The sequence below is a fragment of the Trichosurus vulpecula genome, chromosome 1 (genome assembly GCF_011100635.1).
Source record: "Trichosurus vulpecula isolate mTriVul1 chromosome 1, mTriVul1.pri, whole genome shotgun sequence".
Classification (NCBI taxonomy): domain Eukaryota; kingdom Metazoa; phylum Chordata; class Mammalia; order Diprotodontia; family Phalangeridae; genus Trichosurus; species Trichosurus vulpecula.
Genome location: NC_050573.1, coordinates 122,514,056 through 122,533,313, shown reverse-complemented (window position 1 = coordinate 122,533,313; position 19,258 = coordinate 122,514,056). Strand labels below are relative to the sequence as shown.

Below are 19,258 nucleotides of genomic sequence, written 5' to 3'. Positions count from 1 at the left end.
GGAAAGACTTTAAGAAATCTCACTGTAACTATTCCTTCAGAAATTATCATTATATAACATATGTGGAAATTCCAGTCATTAATCAATGTGGAAGTTGATCTAAGTGGTACAAAGAGTTGGCTTTGGGGCAGCTGTCTTGGCTGCAAAAGATTCCTAAATCATCAAAGCTTCAAGGTGGAAATAGTCTGAGGGGTCTTCTAGTAACCAGGTCCTCTGGTAACTCAAATGTCTGTCCTGGAGAATGTCTACATCCCTGGTTCCCAAATGCCTAGGGATCTATGAATCTTCTTTTCTGTAGCTTAAAGTAGAGAACCATGAAACCAGGGAGGAGATTCTACACCTCTAGGCAGCTAATGATCAAGCCAATACGTCTACAGCTACAGAATCTTTGGGCCCTGGTATCTGGGGTAAGTTCCCAATTGCCCACTCTTGGTTCCTCAAACTCCAGCACTGAGTGACATATACTCCTCAAGCCTCAAGGGCTCCCCACGTTTCAAGTTGGACCAATGATGCTCATAAGGTGGTGGTTGTCTTTCATTCTTGAGGAGGACCAAAATGACATCACTATGTTAGAGTCAAGTTACACTGTGTCTGACTGTGGTTGATTGGACCAACATGAGCTTGCAATGCTCTACCACAGGTCAGGCACAAATAGTCCTAGGAACATTTGAGGTGGATTCTCTAAATTTGCACATCTCACATTTCTTTTGAGCTACTTCAATTCTGTTTCACTCATACAGCACAGAGCCTTCTTTGATGCAGCTATCCTTTGCCAGCATCTCCCATGTCACACAATCAATTCTAAAGTTCTTCAGAGAGACCTTGAGCATGTCCTTGTATCACTTCTTCCGACCTCCGTGTGAGTGCTTGCCTTGCATGAGTTCTCTTAAAGGTTATGATAAACTGAAGAGGTTGATTTAAAAACAAAAAAAAGATACAGAGACTTCTATATACAGGGTTTCTCCCTAATCTGCTTTCATTGTGTATTTCATCTAAAATTTTTAAATGTATTAATATTAATAATAGAAATAATAAAAACATGAGATTTAAACGAAGGGGGAAAACCTAAAAAGTGCCTTTCTTATGGCACTTGGTTAAGATGCCAAATGATTACAATCCTTTTTCTGGACTCCGAGAAGAGATTTGGCAGGTCTTGTACATTTAGATGAAGTGTATAGTTTTTCCAATATTTTAGAATACATAAGCATCCCCAGAGAAATGGATGGCTCCCATCCAAGGGAAAGGTGTTTCCACTGCCAACCTACAGATTTAAACAGTTTTGACTCAAAACCCTCCTCAGATGCCACACAACACATGCAACCTTTTTTACCTGGCAGGCATATCAAGACACCTTAGCTAACACTGCTAACTCAATAAGTGAGGGGGATGACGTAGCAATGAAACCACAAACAAAAGGAGTAATTTCCCATAAGGCCCTGGTTAAGACTGTGTCTTCTCCACTTGTGGTCATGAGATGGCAAGCTTGGAAAGGAGATAAGGAACATTAGGATGAACAAAGGTACGCTTCAGCTCCAAAACTGACTAGCTTTCTGACACTGGGCAAAGCCCTTGAACTCTCATCCTTAGTTTCCTCACTATTAAATGGGAATAAGAGAAATATCTGCACTCTCTACCTCATTGGGATGTTGCAAAGAAAACAATTTGTAACCCATAAAAAAGTGAGTGATAATTATTTTATTTTTCTGCTTTACGTATTACTTTTTATGGAAGTGAAAACCCAATTGATTATTATCTAAGATAAGTAATTTTAGAATACAGAAAGTTTTTCATATAAGAACTATTAAGAGGGGCAGCTAGATGGCGCAGTGAGTAGAGCACCGGCCTTGGAGCCAGGAGGACCTGAGTTCAAATCCGGGCTCAGACACTTGACACATGTACTAGCTGTGTGACCTTGGGCAAGTCACTTAACCCCAATTGCCCTGCCTTCCCCCCGTCAAAAAACAAACAAACAAAAAAAAAGAATTAAAAAAAAAGAACTATTAAGAAATCCCACAGAACCAGTAAGTTCCAGACAACTAATTATTTAAATTTTTTTTATGTGCTGGGAATACAGAGACAAAAATGACATTGTTCTAGAAGCTTGCTCATCTAAATAAATGCAAATGGAGAGGCCCTGTGAACTAGAGAGATGGGGAGAAGAGGAAATGAGCAACTATGCATGCTATATTCTAGGCACTGTGTCTCATTTGAACCATGCAGTTACTCTTTAAGATAGGTGCTATAATCCCCATTTTATAGTTGAGGAAACTGAGGCAGAGGTTAATTAAGTAACGAAGGCAGCATTTGGGCTGAGCTTGGAAGGAAGCCAATTCTAAGAGGCAGAGGAGAAGGAATACATTCCAGCTATGGGGGCAGGGGTGGTTGGTCACCTCTTGCTTTCAAAGAGGACCAACAACATTACAAGTGATTTCATGAATTTTATTTAAATGAGGCAGAGCTGAACAAAATTGTCAGCCTCACTCTTTCACAGTCATTGAGGTCCAGTGTCAAGACAAAAGTCAGGACAACTGACAGTGACCCGGAATGCAGTGGATGACCATGGCATCTTCGATGTCTGACCAAACTCTGAGCACTCCTCAGAACCTGCTTTACACACTTTCATGGCCATTCGAACAAGTTCCCATCTGCCCATTCCACCAGGAGAAGTCTGATATGCTTGGGTAGACATAACCCTAATTTATCAACCAGTTTGAGATCTGCTCTAGCCCATCTGCCAAGATGGTTTTTACCAAAGTGTGGCCACTGTGTATGCTACAGCTATGAGTGGATGGACTATGCAAAGAAACAGAGATGGGAGACAGACTACTGTGTCAGGTACAGAAAGAAGGCCAGTTGGGTTCAGTCAATTCTTTCAGGGCAGTTCAGTACAAAAAAAACAGACCTCGCTAAAAAGCAAGTGAAAAATTGGCATAGACTAGGGCAGGCCTGGTCAGTCAGAGAGGATGGGAAGGAGACAGACTCTGGAGAGAACATAAGCATGAGTATGACTGTACAGGTCTGAGCAGGCAAAGGCAGATCACTTCACAATGTCTGGTCTAGCCAGAGAGCTTAGGTAAGGAGTAGGAGAGTGGCTACAGTGTGTGCCTCTCCTCCCCAGATTTTTTCAGTGCATGACTGACCATTAATTCTTTGGACAGCTTTCAAGGATTTTCTTTTCCGGAGTAAGTTTCCTGCAAGTCTGGAGCCCTTTAGGTTCTTCTTATATTATTACACATAAGCAGTATTTCCAGTGCTTTCCCCGGGATCAGTGGTCTCCAATTCTCCATCTTAGAGATTTCTTGGTCTTAGCATGTCATGTTATATTAGCCTATCATTAAGCCATGGCTACATATTCCACTCCCAAAGTGGTTACAGGCATGACTTTTAAACGAGGTCTTTCCTGGAACTTTTCTGATAATTGTTTTATAGCACAGAGACTAGACCTCTGACTTCACTGATACAGAGAATTCCCAGGTGAGCAAATATCCTCTATGAATGAAGGTCAGCACCTTCCACATAACTTGTAAGTCCTAGAGAATTCCTTAAGGGGTTAAATGATTTGTTCAGGGGCATAGAATTCAGAGGTAATTTGGTGGTGCAGTAAGGAGACAGAACACTGGCCCTGGAGTCAGGAGGACCTGAGTCCAGATCTGGCCTCAGATACTTAGTAGCTGTGTAATCCTGGGCAAGTCACTTAACCCTGTTTGCCTCAGTTTCCTCATCTGCAAAAATGAGCTGGAGAAGGAAATGACAAACCACTCCAGTATCTTTGCCAAGAAAACCTCAAATGGGGTCACTGAGGGTCAGACACAACTGAAATGACTCAACAACAACAAAAATAGAACCGGTCTGTGTTAGAGATAAAACCTGAACCAGGTCTTCCTGGCTTTGAAGCTACCTCTCATAACTCTGTATACATTTTGCATTTATATAGCTGTGTACAGGTTATATCACCTTCCAGTAGGTCCCTAAGGACTGGGACCATTTTTTTTGTCTTTATATCCCCAGAGTCTAGTACCGTACCTTGCAAAAAAGTAGGTACTTAATAAATGTGCATTTAATTGAATCATATATATGATTTCATTTTCCTATTTTTGGGGGGGAGGGCAGAAGAGAAGGGATGGTTTCTTTAAACTTGGGGCTGGATGCCATCTGGCCATTGATACTTTAAAATTAATAAACATTAATAAAACAACCCATCTTAATTCTAGTGCCCTCCCTTTGTTAATTATTTCCTCCTTATCTCATATATAGCTTACTTTCTCTGTGTGTGTGTGTGTGTATATGCATGTGTGTGTATATATATGTACATATATATACATATATATACATATATACATACATACATATATACATATACATACATACATATATATGTATGTATATATGTATTCCTTTGTTTGCATGTTTTCTCTCCCATTAGACTGTAAGCTCCTTGATGGCAAGGACAGTCTTTTGCCTCTTTTTGCATCTTTGCATCCCTGGTGTTTAGCACAGTGCCTGGCACATGCTTAATACATGTTTCTTGATTGATTGATTATTGTCTTGTTTACCAGATTGAGATGATTCTGACTTTTTTTTTTTTTACTGTATCACCTGGAAGCTAACATAAATTGAATCACAGATGACTAAAAAACTAAATGTATTAATCCTTCAGCCAGAACGCAGTGCACAGAAAACTGTTTTGAATGTTTGGAGGCACAGGAGCAAGAACGAGGATTTTCCCCAGTTGGCTGCTAACTTCTCTGAGTAAGTTCCGGAAATGGGTTTTTGAAAAGATCCCATGGAGCATGAATGACAGAAAGGCAATCATTAAGTACAAATCCCCCCAAAGCTTCAATACAGAGCTGGTTTCTAGGTCAGGTGGTTTCCACTGTTCATCAGGTACACTTTCATGTATGGATTTCAATAGGAAAGGAAACATTTCCTTGGACTGGGAAGGTAGGTAAAAGGTGGAGGGGAAAGGGAAGTGGGGGCAGCGGGGAGGGAGGGGAGAAGGAGAAGGAAAGGGAAGTGACATTGTCAAATAAGAGTCGGCTTTGTTTCTCCCACAGGGAAACCAATCACATGTCATCAAAACCAAGGTCGTTCAATAGCAAAACACAAGGCAAGAAAGGCACATAAGGGAACTGCCTAATATCCAAAAGCTTTTACTCACCTCTAGTGTAGTTAATACAATCTTCTCAACTGAAGAAAAATAAGCCTCCCACAAGAACTGTGTCTGTTGTCTAAGTGCTAGGATTTTATCCTGATGGATAGACCTGATTGTAGAAGGAATCTGCAACACAAGGTTAAAATAATTAGCTACTAAACAAAACAACATAATTTGACTAAATCAACACAATTGAGCTAGGATACAGTATCCAACTCAAGATAGCAAGTTTTTAGAACCCACGTGTATTTCATTTCATTGTTTCATCTGTACAAGCAATCCCTCCTACAAAGATGTGCAACCACCCACAAACAACACACCAGATAACGACAAGTACCATTTAGAGAATGCTTTAATGTTTGCGAAGCACCGGGTTTACATGATTTCATTTGAACCTTACTACAGCCTTGTAGGGGACGTACTACAAGTATTATTTCCATTTGATAGAACAGGAACCTGAAGCTTAATAAGGTTAAGTGACTTGTAATTGGTCAAATAGTTAATGTCATAAGTGGGATGCAAACGCAGGTCTTCCTGACTCCAGTTACAGCAAATCAGTATTAATTACCTTTAACGTTTGAAATCCAATGGACAACTTCAAGATGGAGTAATAGGTTTGTTTGTTTGGTGTTTTTTTTTTGGGGGAGGGGGTGCTGGTAGGAGAATACATTACTCAGAGGGCCTAAAAAATTGCTGTCAGTGCTGCTAACTCATGTCCTTCATTTTCTCCAGTTAGAAGTCTAAAAATTCCCTCCCTCTGAGAGATGAGGCAGATCTTATCTTAGTGTGTTAAGAGTAAATTCTCAGGGTATAATCTCGGAAAAGCTTGATCACTAGGCTTCTAGTAAACAGGAAGAGTTTGCACCAATAATGCTGAAATTAAACGAGCTACTACCTAAGAATCAGGAGAACTGAGATCCGAGCCTGACACTGATCAGCCAACCTGAATCTCAATCTCCTTACTTGTAATATGAGGCTAATACCTCCTGTCCTACATAGCGCAAAGGGCTTTTGAAAAGCTCAAATGAAACAGTTCGTGCAATTTGGGACCCATGTGCTTAGTTATTTCTGGGGCAGAAATTGCTACGTCCACATACAAAAATTATAAAGGATCTATATCAGGCAAATGTTTATTATATGTAAACTCACAAAATAATTTTTTCTTGAATAATAATAATAATACCTTACTGTTATATTCACACTCTATAGAGAGCACTATCACACACTCCCTCATGTAAGCCTCAACAGCCCTGTGAGATAAGTAGGGCAGACACCGCTTTTTGGCAAATGAAGACACTGAAGTTCAGAGAGGCTGCCTTGTCCAACCAAGGTCACACAACTAAGTAAGAGTTGGAGCTAGGTCTTCGGATTCTGTATCTATAGGAGATAAAAGAATCGAAAGAGCAGACAAAAGACTTCTCTAAGCACACTGCAGAGACCCTAAAACCTCAAAGAGTTCACAAAATGGCAAATCAGAAAATACAATTGAACTGAGGCATAGAAACTTGAGGCAGGCAAGACTCTGAATAACATTGACTAATATAGGTGCAAAACTATGAAGGTAAAAGATACAAATACGGGCAGCTAGGTGGCGCATTGAGTAGAGCACCGGTCCTGGAGTCAGAAGGACCTGAGTTCAAATCCAGCCTCAGACGTTTGACAAACTTACTAGCTGTGTAACCTTGGGCAAGTCACTTAACCCCAATTGCCCTGTCTTCCCCCCTCCAAAAAGAAAAAAAAACAATAACAAAAGATACAAATACCTGGTACTGATTGGAAGAGTTTTAAAGCAATATATGTTGAATGCAAATCTCATTAATAGATCTCTCTTTTTAAGCAAATATTTATTTTGTTTTATTCCATAAATAAAAAGTATTTACATAACAAAAAAGATGATTGCACGTGAAACTGCAAACATAGTATGTACAACTTGCTATTCCTTTTAAATATATAATACAGTTATCATGTAAATTTCTTTTTTTCCTCCTTTTTTCTTCCTGTCCTAGAGATGGCTGCCATTAGACACGATGTGTGTGTGTGTGTGTGTGTGTGTGTGTGTGTATGTGTGTACATACATGTAAAAGCATTCTATACCTATTTCTATTTATCAGTTCTTTCTCTGGATGCAAAGAAATTACTAAACTGCAAAGTGACTATTTGTACCCATAAATATTTGGTAATGTCATTTCCTTCCTTGTGTTTCCTTTTTCTGATTCCCATAAGAATGGTGGAAAAACATGTCAATGAACACAACAGTGTAAATGGAATGAACAAAAATACTGAATGCTTGATAATTATGGTGACCAAGCTTGACCCTAAAGAAAAGATAGGACAATGTACCTCTCTCCCTTCTTTTCAGAGGTGGGGTACTTCAGAAATGGAACACTGCATATACTACGGAACTTGATGGATATCTTGGTTGATTTTGTTGAATTATTTTTTTCTCTCTCTTTTTTAAAAAGTCATCAGCATTTTTCTAGGTGGGGGAGAAAGGAAGTGTGTACTGGGAAATGTAGTGATGTAAAAACAAAGGATACCAACAAAAGTTGAAAAAAAGGGAGAAAGAAAGAAGTTTATATCTTCCTGGAACAAACACAGAACTTCCTACAGGTGCAGATTTTGATAAAATAATAAAATGGAGAGAAGTGTCTATATTAGGTTAGCCTCATAGCATGTACCAATCAGTCAGCATCATTCTTTTAGGCAATTTTGATTAACTTTTCAGGAAATAGGGTAGGGCCATTGTGTTTATTGAAATATGTCTGCTGGTCTAAACAAAACATACAAGTATAAGTCAATTAGTCTCAGTACTTGCTCATTACACCTCTAATTATTTTCTCAATCTAGATATACAGGACTGAACTTATTTCCTTGGTGCAAAGGAACCAGAGAGATGGGTTCATCCTTAATTCTTACTCAGTACCCAGTTTAATGGGGGCACTGTTCCAAGGGCTGAGAAAGTATTATTATATAGTATTGCATGGTATAAAGTATTATTATATCCTCTTTCTGTCTACACCGTGGATCTAGAGAAAGCTTCCAACACAGCCAACATAGTTAAGATGCTGGAAGACTTAAAGACCTCTGATCCATGCAATGACCAACCACGTTTGCAAAGTACTGGTAACAAAAAATAACCTTGTGACAAAGAAGTGATGAACTTAAAGTGCAGAATAAGACACGTGATTTTGGAAATGGCCAGTGCTGGGGTTAGTTTTGCTAATCTTGTATATCTGATAACATGGGAGAAGACTACTGAACTTTGAGCGATACAATAAACAATTATGACTTCACAAAGATGGATGATGAAAAATTCTTTCCATCTCTTAGCACAGGGGAGAATGAATAAAAGATGCATAATGAGACATAGACATTTGCTGCCATAACCAATGTCAGATAAATGGCCAATGTATCACCATGTGTGTTTTGTTTGACTATGCTACTTGTTATACAGTGGGGCTTCTATGTGAGCCTAGGAGAATGATTTAGTAGTGATCTGTTGTTGTTGTCTCATCTGACTTTTTGTGACCCCATTTGTGGTTTGCCTTGTCCTTCTCCAGCTCATTTTACAGATGAGGAACTGAGGCAAACAAGGTTAAGCGACTTGCCCAGGGTCTCGCAGCTAGTAAGTGTCTGAGGTCATATCTGAACTCAGGAAGATGAGTCTTCCTGACTCCAGGGCCAGCATTATATCCACTGTGCCACTGAGCTTCCCACAACAGCTGGCAGAAATGAGCTATAGTATTTTCAGAAGATTACTAATCACTTTTTTGTGGTTGTTGGGTTGTTTTGGTGATATCTGGCTCTTTGCCACACCATTTGGGATTTTCTTGGCAAAGATACTGGAGTGGTTTGCCTTGTCCTTCTCCAGCTCATTTTACAGATGAGGAACTGAGGCCAGTAGCATTAGGTGACTTGCCCAGGGTCACACAGCTAGTAAGTGTCTGAGGACAGATTTGAACTCAGGAAGATGAGCCTTCTTGACTCCAGGTCCAGCACTATGCCACCTGATAGAGATGTTTTTAAAAAAGTGAAAAGAATATCAATAAAACATGAAAATGTACACAGAACGGGGGGGGCAGGAGAGAAGGAAGTTCAAAAGAGGAAACAAATGGAACAGTTTTATTACTACCTTGTTAAATTCTTCACGGCCTTTTTAAAAAAAAAACTCTACACAGCAGAAGTTCAGAGTGTCACATACAATTCTCTTTTCTGTTCTTCATATGCTAAAATGTTTGTGTGTTGATGATTGTTAAATGCATGATAAAAAGAAGTCATATAAAAGGAAGAAAAAAGGGATGAGGAGGGAAAAGGAGAGGGAAGGAAAGGAGAAAAAGAGGGGGGATGGAGAAGAGAGGAGGAATGGGGTTGGGGGAGAGGGGAGGGAGAGGGAGATTTCAAGCCCATTTGTCACTGAGCTGCTCTTTCCCTGTAAAGAGGAAATGGCCAGAGAGTCTGGAACAATCATTTGTCAGGATGGATAGCATCAAGGTTATTCCTGTTCAAGGCATGGATTGGACTAGATCTCTGAGAGTCAGCTGTGGATTCCATGGTCTCATACAGAAGAGGAATCAAGCTGGGGAGAGGGCAGAGCTTCCCTCAGTCTCTGGGATCTGAGGAGAATTCACCAAGTTGTCACATGTTCTTTACCCAGGGTGACCAAGGCTGTGAAGTGGAAGGATGCCTGTTTTACTTGGTGGCTAGCACTGTGGTTGTGGCAGAGGTTGTGGGAGCTGGGGATACAAGTTGTCAAAGCTGAAATCTAGCCATGTTGGCTCATAAAAAAGCCTATTTGTCTCTCGAGAAAGCTAGAATATTTTCTTTTTTTCCCCATCTCTTATTTTTATATATTAAAAAGGAACAGCAAATTGTAATGGTAATATAAATTTGAAGATCTTCCTCATCCATTAATAGGCCAATGTACAGTTTCATGTGCACTCATCTTTTTTTTATTATGCTATATTATATTTGTCTTATTCCATAAATTAAAAATGAAGTAAATAAAAATTTAAAAAAATTAAATAAAATAGAGTACTTTCTATAAAACCATCCACCCTAAATTCCAAACCACCAACTTGTACACATATCTCCTCCCAACTCCCACCCATTTCTAAGTTGGTAACTCTGCTGTCTACTGAGATCTACATGAGTTATCTCCTCAGGTACATGGAACTAAATTTTGAGCAATTGCTGTTTCGGTAGTCTAAAAAATGAATAATACTGATACGGAACTAGGAAACACACGGTGGCCTTGGTGATCAATAAAGATCTGCAGACAGATGAGCACAAGGTGCTCCCTTGATAGCCACTCCAAGATCAGACTTGACAGTGACTAGAGCTCCCTCTAACTGCTACATGCCCATCCAGGGAGGGAGTCATTGCAACAGCCATCATTCAGGCCAGTCTCCTTGAGTAGAATAGCCATAATTTCACTGAAGAATGTGAGGGTTATAGATGTTCGAGCTGTTTACAAATTAAGCAAATTTACAGAATAGAACCTAGATCTGGAGACAGTTCCTTGCTGGGTTTCTTTATTTAGATGTTTCTCCAGATACAACACTTTAAGTCAAGTTTTTCTTGGACCACCTGTTTGTCCTATTCTTATCCCATTTCTTTTCAATGTTTCCTTGGATTCCTCCAGCCTTTTAGACCCAGATCTCTATATATCTGTCCTGCCTATGCTCTCCTATACTAAGGTAACACTAAATAATAGCCTAAAATGTGATAGGTGGTACAGTGGATAGAGTGCCAGGCCTGGCATCAGGAAGACTCATCTTCCTGAGTTTAAATCTGGCCTCAGACACTTACTAGCTGGGTAATCCTGGGTAAGTTGCTTAACCCCGTTTGCCTCAGTTCCTCATCTGTAAAATGAGCTGGAGAAGGAAATGGCAAACCACTCCACTATCTTTGCCAAGAAAACCCCCAAAAGGGGTCACAAAGAATCAGACAACAACATATTCTGGACTCCTTCAGCAGTCTGGTGAAAGCTATGGACCCTTCTTAGAATAATGCTTTTAAATTCATAAAACAAAGCACGTTGGTTTCCAAAAAAAACCGAGTTATACTGATATTGTCTTAGAACCCAGGATAAGAAGCCCAGTTTTTTAACAAAGGAAGCCCTCCATGATCAATTTCCCTTCCTTAGGCATGGGAAACAAATTCAAACCTAAAAAATATTCATTAAGCACCTACTTTGTGTAAAATAATCTCCTAGATGACAGCATAAAAAGGCAAAAATCCAACAGTCCCGGCCTATAAGGTGCTTACATCCAACTGGGAGGACATACATGGTCACAGATAAGTAACAGATTTCCTTTCAGACTTCACATACACTTATTTCTTCAAACAGTTTGCAAATAGCTTACACAATACCACAGAACCTAGCATATATGATAATTTACAGCAGAGTGTCCTGCATATCAATTCACCAGTGATGATTTATCTCTGGACTATGGGATTGATTTGGCTGGTCCAAGGAAAAAAACATGAAGCCATGAACACGAATCTGCATGTTTTTGTGCGCTTCCTTACATAACCTCAGAAACCATGCTGCCTAGAATTTCTGCAGCTTCCTAGGCCCTCTTCCACACCTTTTTTTTTTCCTCCCTGGTCTTCCCTTCTCAAGGTCTTACCTAGAGAAAGAGGGGAAGGTGTTAAGGGACAGGGATTAATCCATTTTTTGTTCCCATCTCTTTTGGTATGTTTCTTTGTGCAACAAGCAGCTAGCCACATAGACCCAGGCTAAAGCAGGAATGATGATGCTTTTCTAAAAAGTGATTCATGTCATTATCAACAGATCCAGCTTTGAATTTCCACAGGTGGCTGCTACCAGGGGGAAATGGGGTGGGGGGTAGGGGGGAAAGGAAGGAGGCATAGTCTTTTGGCTCTTGGTTCTGCTTTGGGGAGGCAAATGAAGTTGTTTCACATTGAAAAGAAGAAAGGAGGATGAATACTTCTGGCAAATATTCAAAACCAGATGCTAACCAAAGTATGCACCTGCATCCATGGCACCACTCAAAACACAGGGACAACAGGTAAGATAGAAAAGCTGGCAAGGAAACTTTAGGCGAGTAGTTTTGTAACTTAGGCCTCAAGAGTCATTTGGAAGTAAAATATCCCTGGAGAAAACAGCCAGAGAAAACCTTTCAAATGAGAGATCTTTGGTGACGGTAGAAAATTAATTTTTATGTCAGCTCCAAGAAAATTATCTGGATCACCAAAGAATGGATATATAAGGGAACCCTAAACAGAATCCACATTGGATATTATAGTCCTGAAAGATCATTTCAACTGAATAATAAGACCTCACCATCACCCTATTACCCTTGACTCTCCAGAAAATTGTGCCTGATGGGGCCACGAAGGTGAATTTATTGACGCATTTCAACATCTGTGTTTGTTCTTCTAGCCTGAACCCACGTGCTTATCCCGAACTTGCAGCATGCAGTTCAATGTCAGAAGCAACTTGTATGTGTTTATAATACTTGCATGTCTCTGACAGTATGTTGCCAAGAGAAATCCATTGCTCAAGAAGATGATTTTGCCTGGCTGTAAAGACACACAGTTCCCAGTTTTAATGGTGTCTGGCTATTAGTTATTAATCTGCTTGTCTGCAGAAACAGGTAAGGGGAAATGATAAATTAATACCGATTTGACAGGATGGTTTTGGAAGTCGTGGCACTAGATAGAGTCTTAATAAAAAGGTCATGTATGGTAACAAAACCTAACTGAATCGACCAAAATAGATTCAGGGAAGCTGCCTTAAGCTCTCCTGGCGACACGATGACAAGACAATATGCAAATAAAAACATTCTAGCTGTTCTAAAACAGGAAATGAAAAATTGTAACATAACAAAAACATTTCCCAGAGCAGACATTCCGGCTGGGAGCCAGCTCTCTCAAGCCATTGTTAGCAACAGCACAGTAGCTATTCAATATGGGAGCAGCTGTACAGAAACTAGCCCGTGCGCTGGAGAAAAAAAAAAAACACACCACAAAGGTCAGGAAAAAAATTAAAGGGGGGGTGGCATGTTAGGAAGTAAAATCTATATTGAACCTAGTGATTGGGTTCTGTGTTGGACAGGGCATAGTAACAACGGTGTTTGATACCTGGATCACCTTTCATCCTGGGCTGATTAAACTTTAACACCCAATATAGGGACACTCACTCAAGAAGTATTGGTACTAGGATGTTGCGAATGCCAAGAGTGCAGTGTTGGGATGGTGGCTTTTAGGCAAAGGCATAAGGGATGTGAGACTTTTTACTCTTAATACAAAACACAAGCGGATTTTTAATACTCTGATGTGGGCTTCCCTGATGTTCTGGACACTCATTCATTTTTTACAGAGGTCTCTCTTCTTCTTGAAGCCAGTATTAAGCCAAACAGAAGCAGACAGAAAGGAATGTGAGATAGGGAGTGAGGAGAGGGAGTAGAGAAAATCCACTGGTGTCACTAAAAATAAACAAACAAATAAATAAAATAAGAGGTCTTAAGCGGAGGTGTTATCCACATCCCCCCTTTCTCCCGCTCTCCTACCTCCCCTCACACCCAAATGGTGTTCTTTGCCAGTGTGTTTTCAATCTCAAAAGCTGTTCCCCTGATCAGGGCAGATGTTGTACTGGGAAGTGAAAGGTGCCTTGCTGAATGAGTTAATATTCACCATGACACAGACCATTTTCTCATGATAAAAATTTCTTTTATAGCGCTGACCTTTTGGATTCATCTTCCTGGTAACTTTGGATGGTGGCAGCAATAATCAACTCATCTGCTGAAGGCCATAGCCCTTTTCTTACCTGTAATAACAATCTCTCATCCCCAATGATGGCAGCTTGGTTCCAATCAATCACTTCAGAGAACGGTAACTCCCATCCATTGCTCAGCATCACCGGGACGCAGGCAGCCTGTACAAAAAAGAAAAACCATCACTAGGTTAAAAAGAGGTACTGTAGGCTCCATACTTAAGTCAAAAATCATATCCAATCAAATTGCTATCATTTCCTATGTCCTTTGGATCCCAGACTCTTAGGGCCATGAAGAAAGATCAAAAGTATTGAAAGACTAATACTCTAAGGAGTTGTGTGTCTGAGAGGAGACCCTTATGCATTATCAGATGATATCAGAGCTGTGCCTATGCTAGCCCGGTTAATAGTTTGGAAGTTTTGCACAGGGCTTTTAAAACCCTATTTCTATCTCTTCCCCAAACCTGATCATTTCTGCTGCCATTGAAACAACTGGTCAGGATGGAGCAGTTTCATTAAAAGCAATGAAAATTTGGCTCCACTGAAGTCTTAGCATATAACTTGCCTTGAATGTAAAACACTTTGGCCCATTTCTACAGACCCCAGTTAAAGTGACCCACCTCTAAGTGTCACACTCTACACAGAACAGCTCACTCTTTGTCTAACAAGAACTTGATTATAAATTTGACTGGATTGCAAACTTAACAACCGTAAGAAATACCGACAATCAAATAAGCTGAATGGAAAGTAAAACCCCGACTACAACATTATACTGAAAGTTACTTAAATGTTTCATTAAAAATATAACTTTAACAAAATAATTGCAATAATTCTTTTGCTTTTTCTTCTTAAAAACGTCTCATAATTTTATCTCATTTTATATTCTTCTTTCCAATTTCGTCATGTTTGTGTGTGGATGTGTGTGTTTCTTGTTTTTCATGGTATATTAACATTCCATTCCATTCACATACATCCCTTTCCTTTCCCTGGGTTTATTTAGTAGAAGGTATGTACTTTCCCTTCTAAGTCAACTGAATCAGAACCATGTCCTCTTTAGTGTTAAGTGATCCGAATCATTCTCACTTCCATAATGATAACAACTCACATTTATATGGCCTGTAAACTTTCTTCATGGGACTACTGGTAGAGAGACTGCGGTAGAGAGAGTGTAACACCCAGAGTCAGGAAGACTCATCTTACTGAGTGTAAATTTGACTTCAGACATCTACTAGCTGTGTGACCCTGGACAAGTCAGCTAAGCCTGTTTGCCTCAGTTTCCTCATCTGTAAAATGAGCTGGAGAAGGAAATGGCAAACCACTCCAGTATGTTTGCCAAGAAAACCCCAAATGGGTCATGAAGAGTCAGACGTGACTAAAATGACTGAACAACAAACTGGAGAGTTGGCTAGAAGTGCCATTATTCCTGCTACGCAGATGAAGAAACTGAGATAAAAACACTTGCTCATGGCTAACTGCAAGTCATTTGATGGACTCGCCTACAGCCATATAACTAGCTCAAGTCGGTATTAGGGTAGGACGTGGGACTCCTGACACCACATCCAGAGACTTCTTCCATTATATCATTATACTGGTGGAATGCCAGGCACCATAACAAAAAAAGATCTTAAACAATTAACAAAAGCCCAGCTCTAAGGAATTTAAGACAGAAAGGTCCAGATTGGTGAGATACAGGAGACATCTAAGGGCTGCAGAGACATCTATGTTTGGTACGCTTTGGAGAATGGTGAGGGGAATCTTAAAGATTTTAAAGGAAAGGAGGCTGTTCTGTTTTTAGAAACAGCTACAACAGTTTTCAGCTGGAGGTGGTAGGAAGATGTAATTATGAAAGTACAAGGCAGAAGTTTCTGGAAGAGAAGGGTATGTATAGATTTATAGGAAACATAGAATACAGGGATGTAAGAACCTAGAGTTGTGGGCATTGGGGAATAGCAGGATGGCCCTCAGGACCAACAGAGCCCACTGGCAACTGTTTCTATGCATCAAGGAGTATTTAGTTCTTCAGGGAATGAGGAAGCAGGAAAGAAGAGTCTTTCCCCATAGGAGTTACCCCCATGAAGGCACTGGAATTGGAGAATCACCAAACCTGAGGGCCCCTCGCTGCTAAGTCACTAAAGCATCAGACCAAGCAACTGGAACCAATCCACCCTGCTATCACTTTCACTTAGGACTCAGAGGATATTGAATGGGGAATATAACGGACAATTTTGCTTTTATGGAGTGAAAACAATAAACTGTTTTCCCACTTGAAGGGTTTGGGTATTGACAGAGGTCAGGATTACCGCCCCACCATCCCCCCAAGGAATCCAGCTCTAATGCTTGTCAGGCAAGTGCGGCAAACTGGTCTGACTCTTGTGCTCAACCACTACTGGGACAATCCCCTTCAAGGGAAATAAAGCAACTCTGTGAGCTCTAGAACTTATTTTAGGGTCCTCTCCCAAAGGCAGGGGGCTCTCACTGCAGAGGTATGTACAAGCACAAAGAAACAAGTTGCAAGCCTCCACTTCCCCACCTCACCGCCCCCCACCCATGCCCTCTTAAGGCATAATATTAAACACACCAGATCCAGTCTTAATTCCCAAGTCTATCTTAAGCCAGGAGGCAGTACAGCATGACGAATACAGTGCTGACTTTATAGTCAGTCGGGCCAATAAGTATTTATTAAGTGCCTACTGTGCGCCAGGCACTAAGCGCTGGGGATACAAATACAAAGACAGTCTCTGCTCTTGAGGAGCTCAGTCTAATTTTTGTTGTCATTCAGTCCTGTCTGACTCTTCATGACCCCTTTTGGCATTTTCTTGACAAAGATACTGGAGTGGTTTGTCATTTCCTTCTCCAGCTTATTTTACAGATGAGGAAACTGAGGCAAACAGGGTTAAATGACTTGCCCAGGGACACACAACTAGTGAATAAGTGTCTGAGGCCAGATTTGAACTCATGAAGAGGAGTCTTCCATTGTACTACCTAGCTGCCCCAACAGTCTAATGGGGGAAGCCAAAACTCGAAAGGATGCTACAAAGCAGTGGGGATGAGGTGGGGAGGAGACTATGCACTCCCCAGTAGTAAGGAAAAATAAGATTCAAATCCCACCAGAGTCGTTTACTACTTGGGAGGTCCCAGACAAATCAGCTTACCCCATGATCCTCTGTAAAACTGGAATGATAATGTCACCAACTTCACAAGAACGTCAAGAAAATCAAATGAGATCATTTATGTAAAGTCATGGGTAGAGTCCTAGTCCCAGAGAAGGGAAGACCTAAATTTGAATCCTGCCTCAGACATTTACCAGCTGTGTGATCCTGGGCAAGTCACTTAAGACTCAGTTTCCCTGACTATAAAATAAGGGATAATAATAGCATTTACCTCACAGGGTTGTTCTGAGGATCTAATGTGATCATTCATAAAGCATCTGGCAAACCCCTGTAAGCAGTTTGTGAACCTCTGCATACACTATATGAATCCTAGCCATTATTATCAGCGATTATTAAAGAGCTTTGCAAGCCTTAATGGGCTAGATAAATGTGAGCTCTCGGTAGTGGTGGTGATATGAGTATTATTAGCATTAATAATAATCTGTAGAGTGCATCTTACCTGCAATGCCTCCAGAAACCTAAAGGAGCCAAGCCTGCGGCCACGGGGAACCAGACAGAAAGTGGCATTGTGCAGCATTTCTCGATAATCATACCTAGAGGGAGAAAAATATGTAATTAAATAATGAAGACCCAAGGGAGGAGATGATGATGGCCATCATAAGAAATACACATACCTATATATGCTAGACAGCCCAATGGATAGAGCTCTTGGCCTGGACTCAGGAAGACCTGAGTTAAAATCTGCCTTCAGACACTTACTGTGTGACCCCAGGCAAATCACTTAACCTCTGTTTGCCTCAGCTTCCTGTCTGTAGAATGGGGATAATGATATTACCTACTTCCCAGGTTGTTGTGAAATGAGACAATAATTGTTAAGCATCTAGCATAGGGCCTGGTACACAGTAGGCACTAAATAAATGTTAGCTATTATTATTATATGGTTGTTGTCTCCACCCATTGGAATGTAAGCTACTCCTTGGGAATAGAGAATTATTTTATTCTTTATATGTGTAGCCCCAGAGTCTGCCACATAATAAATGCTTAATAAATACTTTTTGATTCACTGACTTATACATTCAAATCAAGTCAATCGAGACCAAATCAGTATAGTCATGAGCTCGGGTCTTCTCCTTCTTGGGAGGGGAATTGGTTGTGACAGGTCCAGCAAACATTAAAGATTGTGTTGGATGAAACAGTTATAATATGCTTTGCAAACAATATCATCTGACACAAGTTCAGTGGCCGCCACTTCAACAGACTGGGTACCGGCGTCTGTGTCTTAGAAGTTGAGTTTTGTTGTGACAGCAAATGAAATATTGCCCCTCCTTTCTCTCGATATAAAATAAAATAAAATAAATAAAATAAAAAAAAAAACACTACCCTTTTTTCTGTTGATTTTTAAAATGCCATTTCAGTCAGCCACAAAAGCCTGTGAAAGCTAAGACAGGCCTTGTTCTCCCGCACACCACCCCTTACATTCCCCACTCTGCAAAAAGAAAAAAAACCAGTTACAACTAACTCAAGAAACCTTCATAGTGCGCACAAACAACATTTGCTCTTTCCTCTCAGCCAAAGTCTCTACATTTAGCTAAAGAACATTCAGCAGCACAAGGCAAATCTTCCTGTAGCAGAACAACTCAGATTTAGGGAGAGAGGAAGATGGAGAAGGAAGGGAAAGAGATGATCCAAAAAAGGGGGGGAGGGAAGAGTCAGGGCAAGAAATCTTTGGGGCTATAAAAAAAAAGCAGAGGATCTGCTTTTAAAAGCACACCTTCTTCCCCATGCCACTAGAGTAAAGTTTAGTTGAGATTAAATATCTCCTTTTCATTAAAGCCTGTCCCCTCCAAGGGATGATGTTTAGAGTAAACATCTTAATGGTTTCCAGTTCATTATGAGGTAATCTGAGTTTTAGTCAAGCCTGTACAGGGTAGAAGGCCTGGGTCCTGCAAAGAGACTGTCTACCAAGCATCAAGATTAGCCCCCACCCTCCTTTCTAAAGAGCCTCCAGAGTTCTACAGACAGGTGCTACTTTGGCAGTAACTTATGTCATCCACACTTTCTGACTCTTAATAGTCTAATTTAATCATAGCCCAAAGGCACTGGATATTCTTTCCTCCTATGTTTTTTTGGGAGTGGGGGGTATTGATATATACATTTATATTTTTAAAGTCCACATCTATTTTTATATTCTCACACAAACTAGGCATATGGGAGTAAGCCAATTTTCAATTATAAACCCGTCATTAGGAAGAGACA

General features: G+C 40.4%; 1 protein-coding gene across 1 annotated transcript in view; it reads right to left on the bottom strand.

Annotated features, from left to right (window-relative positions):
• Positions 1 to 19,258, bottom strand: part of EXT1 (exostosin glycosyltransferase 1) — a 349,347-nt gene that overhangs the window by 32,945 nt on the left and 297,144 nt on the right. Inside the window, exons 2-4 of the mRNA XM_036761068.1 lie at positions 17,502 to 17,595; positions 13,947 to 14,054; positions 5,159 to 5,278 (exon numbers count right to left, since the gene is read on the bottom strand). Coding sequence (XP_036616963.1) covers positions 5,159 to 5,278; positions 13,947 to 14,054; positions 17,502 to 17,595 — 322 coding nt within the window. The remainder of the gene's footprint in view (positions 1 to 5,158; positions 5,279 to 13,946; positions 14,055 to 17,501; positions 17,596 to 19,258) is intronic.